The 11,843-nt window shown below is 36.0% G+C and overlaps 1 protein-coding gene across 2 annotated transcripts in view; it reads right to left on the minus strand.

Annotated features, from left to right (window-relative positions):
• The window catches only part of LOC126828869 (serine/threonine-protein kinase Nek4), a 50,508-nt gene extending 39,042 nt beyond the window's left edge, over positions 1-11,466 (minus strand). For both annotated transcript variants that reach the window (XM_050558947.2, XM_050558946.2), the window contains exons 1-2: positions 11,073-11,466; positions 8,544-8,807 (exon numbers count right to left, since the gene is read on the minus strand). In XM_050558947.2, the coding sequence (XP_050414904.1) occupies positions 8,544-8,807; positions 11,073-11,174 (366 nt within the window). In that variant the 5' untranslated portion in view covers positions 11,175-11,466. The remainder of the gene's footprint in view (positions 1-8,543; positions 8,808-11,072) is intronic.
• Between the last annotated feature and the right edge of the window lie 377 nt (positions 11,467-11,843).

Here is an 11,843-nt window from a genome sequence, read left to right on the forward strand (position 1 = left end):
TTTAACATTGGTACACGAATCGTGTACCATAATACGTTTCAGCGCCATTTGTAACAAGGTGCTCAAAGAATGAAGCTAGACATATTCCACAAGTCATGTCAAAATGGTGATATCATGTTCTTATTTGGAGAGCATGCGCAATAAATAATATCGGTGTTAACTGGAATAACCAGACGCTAGAAACTGACTTGCGGTTGAGACTTATGGCGTATTTCGCCGAACACAACTGATGACAATTCACAGTAAAACGGACACGATTGAATGTAAAACAGTTTATATAAATTCATATTACATGTTGCGACCCATTTTTGCCAATTTCTAGGTCCAAAATATTAGCGATTTAGCTCCTTTAAGAGTTGGTCATTCTTGCTATAATAATTCAAAAATAGATGATAAAAAAAGAAAATATTGAAAATTTCATTTAAATTACTTTATTTGTAGTTTTGACAAGATGTGTGTACAGCGGTGACCAGGGCACTGGTATAATCGGGACTTGGCCTCGCTTTCCCATTTTTAAATTAAATTTTTTAATGGCGAACCGTTTTAATCTAGTTAAAATCTCGAGTATCCGATGCCATCGAGAGTCGATTATGGTCTTGTTTTGTTAATAAATGTCTAATTAATAGGCAGATTTAGCTCTTGCATAGTGTATGTTTAATTAAGAAAACAAGATCAAATATCAATGGTGGTTTGATTCATCAGATAAAAAGATGGCCCATCTAAAGCAAATTTAATTTATCATATTGAATGGAATTGAACCATTTTTTGTACTGATATTCCCTTTAGAGATTGAACTTTCACAATATTGTAGTTCGTAAGAAATTCAAAATCAATTGAATGGTGATCAGAGATTTTAACCAATAGTAGTTCGAAACTGTGTCAACTTATTATTTATTAGAAATCCCTTAAATAACTTTTATCGATTTATTAGAAAACCGTCAGAAATCCCTCAAATAACTTGCATCTACATGTATTTATTAAAAATCTGTCAGAAATCCCTCAAACAGCTTGCATCTATTTATTAGGAATCCCTCAGAAACCCCTCAAACAACTTGCATCTATTTATTAGAAATCCGTCAGAAATCCCTATAACTTTAGTCTATTTATTTGTTATTATCTATTCACAGTAAATACAGAGGTGACTCTCAAAAGTTTTCACAGTGTGATTATTAGTCACAGTTTTATTTATTTTTATATACAAACACCTGAACACACCTACGGGTTTTATAATATACAGGTTGCTACAAACACCTAGAGGCTACTACACAGGTAACTGATAACAAGGGGACAAAAGGTGGATGATTTCATCCCCATAAATAAAAGATAAATAAAACGTCCCTGGCCTCACCCTAAAACATTTGTTATCAAAGTGGAACACAGATTAAAGCAATTATTTTGTCTGGTAAATGTATTCATTCAAACTGTGTTAAATACTTGACTTTAATTACACTAATTATACATGTATGTTAAGTGACATGTACATGTATCAGTTGGCTATAAATATGACAATTTCATCCAGACACTAATTATGTTAACTGTATGGGGTACATTTATTTTATTGGTGTGATTTTGTCCAATACAGTCCAGTTTCCTCCCACAGCTAAAGACCCCTACGCGCAAGCAAATTATGGAAATAAAATTGAACCATGTGTTAGTCCAAAAATGACCTGGTTTGTGTCGAGTGGACGTTAAACCCCATTTCTCTCTCTCTCTTGTCCAAGCAGGATGTAGGGGACTACATTTACTTCCACTTTCCCATATACAGAACATGTATTGACTTTTTGGCCGCTCGCGTGGCTCAAAATCTGCTTTAAACTTCAAACTAAACATCTAACTTTGTTATAACTACTCGTGCGTGCGACCACCGTTGTTTGCAAAGTAGTAGTCCCTTCTTGATTTAACGTCTGCTTTTACAATAGTGATATATCGCAGAAAGGTTTGTAAAGTGGGACTAGGTGGTTTATATAATAACCCAGCAGTCTATGTTATCTTTATTTTGCTGATGAGCTGAAAATTTGGCTCACGATCAGCTTTCAGTAAAAAAGCTCTCCTTAATTTGCAGAATTAAACGCCATTTCATTTCATTTCTTAATTTGCAGAAGTCAAAAATTCATGCTCTTGCTAAAAATGTTCTCCAAGAGTTATATCATATTATAAACCTATAAGGGTAAATTTCTTTGATATTTTTGGTATATGCCCGGAATAACTTGTGGTCTGAAAGTCGAAGGCGGCTTTGGATATATACAGGGAAATTTGGGGTTATTCTTCTGACAGTTTTTCTTTAAACCTGTAACGGGTTATTCGTCCAGGGTAGATTTTTTCTTTCAATAAGAAAACATGATATAAGGTTTTTCTTACGGGAAATCTGGGATATTCTCATTTTGCGTACATGTAAACAAAGACAGTTTATAAGCAAGATAAAGTCCTCGACCTCGGTTATGCTGGGGAAGAAAGACTTCAGAAAACACCCTCGACAGAACACATCGGCCTGTCGGCCTTGGATTATTTTTTTCTCAGGTTATTTTCTTCAGTCTTTCTTTCCTCAAGAATAACCCCAGTCTCATGCTTTATCCTACACATAAAGGAGAATGTTTTATTTCATTCATAAGCTAGAGGTACAGGTACTTAGAGTACATGTACAAGATTTAGATTCTATACAGCCAAGACTTTATTCTAGCGTACACAATTATACATTGACTATTGAGTCAACGACATAAAATACAATATTGACATTATGAGGAAAGATTTTCAACTGGTACATGTAGGTGCTCGGATAAAAAAAACTCTCACCAATAAAAATTTTGACTTCAGAGTACTTTAAAAATACAAGGTCATTTTGGAACTAATCTGAGTTGGTATATGTATGTACAGGGTCTTTAGATGTGGGAGAAAACTTGAGATCAAAACAAAAGCCTCAGTGACGGGCCTTATGATTCAAAAGCGCATGACCACCCAACACACCTTGCAAACCGGGACTGGGGTGTATGTATAATAGCCCTCAATCCCAGTATTATCATACGAAGTCAACACAGTTTGATACAGCTTTACACAGTAAGCAATGGAATGTTTGTAAAAAAAGAAATATACATATATGTATATACTTCATTGTTTACATATTTACATACAGGTGACATAAAGTTCAGCTTTTACACAAAAAAAAATATATAAAATAAAAAAAGTACACCTGTATTTTATATGCTGATTCAGCTATAATTTAAACGGTATTAACTTGTCAATCAAAGCCTGCGATATATCTACATTTATTTAATCCTAACAATCCATAACAATTCACTTGAATTCAAAATAATTTATAGGAGCCAAGTCTTTAACTCAATATCATCCACAGTCTTTGACATTGCAAACACAACTAATTGGTTAATTTAAATCAACATTGATGTTGTTGTCGTACTGTGAAAAGATGAGCTTTTGATATTCAATATTTAACTTTTAAGACAGAATTAAAATTTTAAAATTGGCACACAAATGGCCTGTCAGAATGATTTTGGGTCCCATTTGTTTGAAGCGACTCGATAAACAAGGCTAAACATATCCCATGTAGGAGAACACTACTGGTATAGACTGGAATAACCAGTCTAAACATATCCCATGTAGGAGAAAACTACTGCTTTAGACTGGAATAACTAAACGCTAACGACTGAAATTCAATTTCGCCGAACATAACTGATTAGAAATTACAGTAAAAACAGAAACGATTGAATGTAAATCAGTTTATATACATTCTGGTTACATTATTATATGTGTTGCAACCCATTTGTGTCCATTTTTAGGTGCCAAAGAATAGGGATTTACCATGTAGCATACTAGATCTACATGTCCATAACAAATCACTTGAATTCAAAATTTATTTAACTTATCAATTCATGCTTACTACATGTACTTGTCCATAACTTTAAATAACTCAGTTAGAAAATATACTTTATTTTTCTGTTATAACCCTGATCTTTATCTGAATATTATCAGACAACCATCAATGAAAATCAATAAAATCTAGAGCCAGACTTATGTTATCCTTCAATTGGTGAGGATCAAGAAAAACTTAGGGAGTTGCACATGCTCTACGTCTGCGACAAGTTGCAGACAGTTTTTATTCAATCTTGAGACACATGTGTTCATTATTTGGCTATCAAGATTTAGCACAGGTTGACCTAGCCAATAGGAATTACTACTGCAAATTGGGAAAACTTGTGCCTTCAGTCAATCATACTGGTCAGCCGTGCTACTGTTGATGTGAGCTCAGTCACGATCCAAGTTGTCTCAAAAATATCATCGCAGTCAAACACTACATCAGCTAACCCAAAATTATGATTATTTGGACAATGATCCTTTCAGTATAATTCAGTATAATTGTGGAATGAACTATCATCAGACGTTCAAGATGCCCTGACCTTTCATGTAGTTCAATTCAAGCGATTATCAAAAAGCACACAGCCTATTTAAAGAGTATTATAAGACATAAAAACTGCCATTCTTCTATTAGTGTTTAACAAGTTATCTTATTTTTCTTATGTTAGCGCACACGCAGTGGTCTTTCCTGTGGGAGGAAACCTGAGTACACGGTGTAAACCCACAAGGTTGAGAAGGCGCCTCTATCTCCAAGCCACATACGCTCACACCAGGTATAGTAACCATGACCGCAAGCCAAAGGTGACCGGCCAGCTGGAGCTCGGACCGCAATACTTTAGACCACTAGCCCATCCCAACCTTCCTGCCATGGCACAAAGCCACATACGCTCACACCAGGTATAGTAACCATGACCGCAAGCCAGAGGTGACTGGCTAGCTAGAGCTTAAAGCGCTACACTTTAGACCACAAGGCCATCCCAACCTCCCTTCCATGGCACAAGATTTATTTCTAAAAGGGAAGATATAAATCAGAGAGCAGCTACATGTATACTTTAATACTTTTATAATAGATTTTCAGATATGACTTGTTTAACTTTCACACACAATAAATGTCTGGTTACAAAATTTTTATGGTAAGAGCTCTGCTTTTAATGTTTATAGAAATACATTTAAAGGACAATGTTCCCGTCCATTAATTTTACATACATATAGAGGTTAAACAGAGATTCAAAATATAATGTAGTTATTAATAACGTCTACGCACAAGTTTTAGTTTCCAGTTTTAAAGCCTATTGAACGATAAAATACGATTTAAAATATTAATGACTCTCGCGTTGTGGATATCAGTTTTTGTCGTGGATATTCAGTTTCAAACAAATATCCTCTCAAAGCCTTATTTCAAGGGAGGATCTAGTGGGGTGAGCACCCCCTTGAATCTCGATCCACGTGTCAGGTCTTTCAGGTATTTTAATAAACTAATTTTCAGAATTTCGTCTCTGTGCTGTTCATAAGTTCTCGAAGAAACTGCCGGTCTCTACCGGAACCATTTTCGAAGATTTCTGACTGAAAAAGTCTCATTATAATTCATTATTTTAGAACTGGATTCTTGTCACAGATCAAGGAAATGGCATTTCCGGGCTTCTAGTTTTTGAAATTTGCCATCTGAATGACAATGCATGTAGTTACATGTATTAGAAGTTAGATTGAATAAAATTTACAGAAAACGTTTCTAAAAAGCAATACAAAGTCCAGATGTTGTCGTATTAAATCAATATATATTATCACCAACATTTTGGTTCCTCTGATCGTAAAATCTTCCTTATTTCATTTCTATTCTAATGTCGTTCATTTTGTGGAAACAGATGTCAATAACATTTCTCAATTCCCTTTAAAGTAGCTAAGTCTCTAACTCAATATCATCCAAAGTCTTCGACATTGAAAACACAAATTATTTGACAAATAAAATCAACATTGGTGTTGTGATCTTATCGGGAAAAGATGGGCTTCTGATATCCAATATTTAAGACAAAATCAGCATTTTACCATTGGTAGGCTACACGAAGAACGAGGCTAGACATATTCCACAAGTCATGTCAACGGTGACAACATATTCTTATCTGGAGAGTAAAAACGGAAACGATTGAATGTAAATCAGTTTATATACATTCATATTACATTACTATATGCATTGCAACCCATTTGTGTCAATTTCTAGGTCCCAAAAAGGATCCGATTTGCTGCTCCACTTTCATTCTTAATCTAATCAGGAAATGGATAATTGAGACTATGTTTTTTACCGTACCGACTTTAGTAATGATGATCGAGGCTAGGACGAAAATTCAATCGCTAAAATCTCGGTTCAGAGTGGATCAATTTAACTGAAATTTTCAGAAAATCCCCCTTACATTACCTTTTTTTAACTATTATAGTGAGAAATGCCAGCTCTTTATCTAATCTCCCATAATGTATCTTTAATATTTAACTATGTAACCTAGTCTATTCATACCAATATAAAGCGATCTTATTCAGTATATTCAGCTAAATATCCGTTAAAAATCATGATCAAACTATTGCACATTCAATAGAATCGTATAGTGTAATGTGCATGCTAGAAAGGTAAAGAGTATTTGAGTGAAATTCAATAGTTAACATATTTGATGTGTTTGTATACCTACTTGTCTTATAGACATGTACTTGTTATACTTATTTAGTCAATATTATGAGACATCTGGTTGTCATAACTACCTATATATACATGTATATCATTGATAAGCTTTTATCTTTCATACACCACACAAACCTCCACAATGTAATGTAGTTTGATAAAATCATATAAAAATGAAATGAAATGAAATGGGGTTTAACGTCCTACTGTTTTGCTCCGAACTGGGCTAATGAAGACGGGCATATGCCATACAGTGTGCTATGAGGGTAATTTTGCCCGGACAGCGGCACTAAGGCCTACTCTTATATCGAATTCCAACTGTCAAGGGATCTTTTACGTGCACGCCAATGTGTACACTGGACCTCGGTTTTTCGTCTCATCCGAATGACTAGACAGCTGTCCTTGTCAGGAAAATCATATTAAGCTCCAGTTTTTACATGACATACCACATATGCATGTACATGTATGACAAAAGCGAGAGAGAGAGAGATAGAGAGAGATAGGTTTAAGGTCCACTCGACACAAACTAGGTGATTTCATGACTAACACATGGTTCAATTTTATTTCAATAATTTACTTGTGTGTAGGGGTCTTTAGCAGTGGGAGGAAACTGGAGGACCCGGAGAAAACCCACTAGGTTGGACCGGGGACCCTACTCCTTGTCACATACAACAGAGGAATCGAAATCACGCCAGTTGAAGCATGTGCTAACCATTCGGCCATCCAAACCCCCCATATGAAAACAGCCTCCACATGCAATATACAATGTACATGTAGTTTGATAAATCATAAAACTCCAGGTTTTTACATGACATGAGGGTCCACATACATGACAAAAGCCTCCACATGCAACATAGTTTGATAAAATCATATAAAACACTAGGTTTTTACATGACATTTCAGTCTCCACATACAATACAGTTTGATAAAACTAAAAATCCAGCTTTTTACATGACATGAGTCTGTACATGTACATGTACGTACAGTATTGTTTCATTACACAAGCCTCCACATACAAATGACTGGGCTATAATGCAGATGGGCATACATCATACAGTGTGCTATGAGGGATATTTTGCCTGAACAGCAGCGCTATGGCTTACTCTTATATCAAATTCCAACTGTCAAGGTTTCTTTTACATGCATGTCTATGTGTACAAGGGATCTCGGCTTTTCATCTGTACGACTAGACACTGTCCTTGTCAGGCCCCAGTCCTGCACCACTGACAAAGGGAAACCATGCAGGAAAATCCTGAGGAACTTTCTCTTACCAACACCAGGGGCGAACCCGAGACCTCCAGGTTAGAAAGCCTTTGCCTTACTAACTGATCCACTGTGGTTCCCCTCCACATACAATATAGTTTGATAAATAGGGTAAAACTCCAGGTGTTTACAATTACAGGTATATTTATTTTAAAATAAAACAATAAGAAAACCCCAAAACATCACAATTTATCATGTGGTAAGTGTTACATGAAGGGGGTGTTGCCTCCTGCGTCTTATGTTACATGAAGGGAGTGTTGCCTCTTGTGTCTTGTGAAATGTCAAAGTAACATGTAGAGGTTTAATGTATATTGGATTTGCATGGTAACAGCTTTCCCTTAATGTTTCAGTCACCATGGTTAAGGTCACAGAAATTAAATAGGTGCTAAATGGTGCTAAGAGAGAGAGAGAGAGAGAGAGAGAGGGGTAATGTCCATTCAACTGACACAAACTTGGTCATTTCGGGATTAACATATGGTTCTTTAGCCACAAATGTTAAGACTACCCCAGTATGGTCTAACTGGTTTATACTTGGATTTAAGGTCAGAAGACTCAGGTCAGAAGACTCAGATTTAAGGTCAGATTCCTTGTAGTCTAACATCTTTTGGCAACAGAAGTTTCGGCCCCAAATTTAAAGCCACAGAGGTTAAATCTGTGCTAACTGGTGCTAAATGGAGCTAACTAAAAATTCTGTGAGACTGACGTGTCGAATATTCCTGGTATTTTAAAATTTTAACATAACATGACTTACCTCTAATGCATCAAGTATTTGTGCCGTCCACACCATAATTAACGGTTCCGGTAAATAATCATCCAATAAATCTTTCATAAAATACGATAAATCACCGGCTTCACAGAAATCGGTTACTATAAACAATGTAGTATCCACTAAATACGAATGAACAAATTGTACAACATGATCGTGGTGTATGTCTTCTAAACAATGAGCCTCATTCATCGCCTCCTCACGTTCTTTTATTGGACAGTTCGCTAGTTCTATCTTCTTTAATGCTAACTGAAAAACAATATAGGAAAATATCAAATATATTTGATATCAGAATTTGTCCATCACTCCCATTGTACTAAATGAGTTGTAACAGGGATTGAAAATAAAAGAAAATTTAATGGGGTTTAACATCCTACTTTTGTACTGAAGATGGGCAATGGCCATACATGTACCCCTACTCATCATCAAATTCTAACTGTCAAGGGTTCTTTTATGATGTGACGGAGCCACGGTGGCTCGATGAGTAAGATGTTGGCTCGCTAACCTGGAGGTTGCGTGTTTGATCCCTGCTTTGGCAGAGAAAGTACACAAAAGAGGGTCTGGCAAGGGACAATGTACATGTATAGTCAATCGGATGGTCCAAAAACCAAGGTTAATTGAGTTAACTGAAATGGGATGTATCTGTATAACATCCTACTTTTCTGTACCAATCAGGCTATTGCCTTGTGCTATGATAAGAGAACTTGTACCCTGACACTAACTTTTCAACCTACTCTTACTTGAATTCCAACTGCAAAGGCATCTTTAACGTGCCCGTAAATGTGTACCAGGGAGCTCAAGTTTTCGTGCCATCTGAACAATATCTGAACAATTATATTTTTAGATTATTGACTGAGAGAGAGAAATGGGGTTTAACGTCCACTCAACACAAAATCGGTCATTTCGGGACAAACATATGGTTCAATTTTATTTCAATAATTTACTTGCGCGTAGGGGTGTTTAGCAGTGGGAGGAAATCGGAGGACCCGGAGAAAACCCATGAGGTTGGACAGGCCACCCTACTCCTTGTCACATACAACACAGAAATCAAAACCATGCCATTTGACCTTGTGATACAATGCACACACTCTAACCCAGTGGTTCTCAACTTCGTAAGTGTGCTGCGAAATTTTGAACGGCACACTAAGAGAATGTGAAAAACTATGTGATCCTAATTGAGTATTCACTGGTTGGTAAGTTCATAGCTGTGTTCTATGTGTCTATGACTTGTCACGTTTTTATTTTGCAAAATTCAAATATTTTTCATATATATTTAGCCAGGTGTGCCACTATTTTTTCATGTGTTCCAAGGTGTGGCGTAGGAAAAAAAAGGCTGAGAACCACTGCTCTAACCATTCAGCCATCCAAACTTCCAGATTAGAGAGAGAGAGAGAGAGAGAGAGAGAGAGATGGGTTTAACACACTCCCACTTGACACAAACTAGGTCATTTCGGGACTAACATATGGTTTATTTTTTTTTTACAATAATTCGCTTGCGCGTAGGGGTCTTTAGCAGTGGGAGGAAGCCAGAGGACCCGGAGAAAACCCACGAGGTTGGACAGGTGACCCTACTCCTTGTCACATACAACCAGAGATTCAAACCGCGCCAGTTGACTCAATGACAGGCTTTATGATACAGCGCGCACGTGCTAGATTATAGACTGATATGTTGTGATTATTAAACTCTGGTATAATACTGTATATATATGTATATATATAAATTTAATAATATCAAACCCTATATATAATATAATATTATATTAAAACTAACAGCCTAATAAAACCCAGTAAACAATAGTAGCTAAAGCATAAACTGTTGAATATCACTTGTCAACTATGCAATATTACATACACATATTTAATATATTAATCCCTATTTTAAGGGTTGTTGGGTATATATTTTTATTAGAAAGTGTATTCCATGGACCTTTATCTATTATAAGTTCCATGGTACATGTACATGCATTTCCTTTGATCAGACATTATACAAAGGGTTATGGGCTTTATATAATTGGAATTAAATGAAATGGGGGTTCACGGTCCTATTCTAGTATTCTATGCCAAAGGGGCTAATAAAGAGAGGCATGCACCATGCTACAGCCTGCACAGATTTCAATTGTACAACTGTCTGGGGATCTTTAACATGTCGAGCAGTGGCATGATATTAAAGCTTTCAATTGCTTTTAAAAGTTCCAATTTTGATATTGAAATTATTTCCTGGTAATAATTAATAATTGCATAATATTTTAAAATACTGGCTTTAAAAGTTAATTTTTTTAATCCAAGAAATAATTTGTGTTTGAAATTTATAATTATTGTTAGATCAATTATATTTGGATGTTGCAGTCGACTGCACACAGACAGATGTTGTATCACGTGAATACATGTATCACAGACTGTTCAATAATATTTCATTTACTACGTCTGCTGTTCGACGGCCTGGATTGAAGACTGATCCAGTTAACACATCAATATCAAACGTGTGCAGATGTTTCATATTTTCATCATAATTACCAGTAAATTCTTGTGTTTTCTGTGTTGAATTAAATAAACCGAACCATAGGCTCCAATCCCTAACTCTGCTGTGATATCGAAATTACTATCCGTGGGTTCCATTTTAAAATGTGTCTATTCAAATATGAATCACTTTCAATGAACAACGACAACACCGTACTACAATCCCGTCCTTTGAAGTTTCCGACAAAAGATCAACCTCTCCAGGGAAGGGACCCCGGTTCACCGTTATTTGTCTCTCAGAACAGTATCTTCCTGGGTCCTGGCTGGTGTTATGACTAACACTAATTGAAGCTTAGATGCTTTATTGGTGACAGTATCACAAATACACAAATAAACACACACACACACTAACAGTTTTAAAACCAATCCGCTTCATGTGACGTTATAAATAGCATGGTTTTCCGGTGACGATGATTTTTAGCGTGTTTACGCTTTGTTCTTGATCTTCCAGACAAATTTATTCGTTGGACATTTATCAACAATATGGGACTTCATGATCGCGACAAATAGAGGACGGTCCCACGCATGCTCATACGTTACACGTCTCGTGCAATATTTTGTTTTTGTTGATAAAAAGGGTTGGATAAAACAGATAACGGTCGCCTACTACGTGAGCAATAGAAGGAGTCTCGTCAAGATATTGGGACAAAAAGAGGGATTAACCTTCACAGACGTCCCTTTTTCTATGTCTCATTTTTATCGATTGTTTTATAACTTTGACTTACCTAATTACAAATAGGAAAAATATTACAATGGAAAGTGGTGTTA

This window comes from Patella vulgata, chromosome 7 (genome assembly GCF_932274485.2).
Source record: "Patella vulgata chromosome 7, xgPatVulg1.2, whole genome shotgun sequence".
NCBI lineage: Eukaryota > Metazoa > Mollusca > Gastropoda > Patellidae > Patella > Patella vulgata.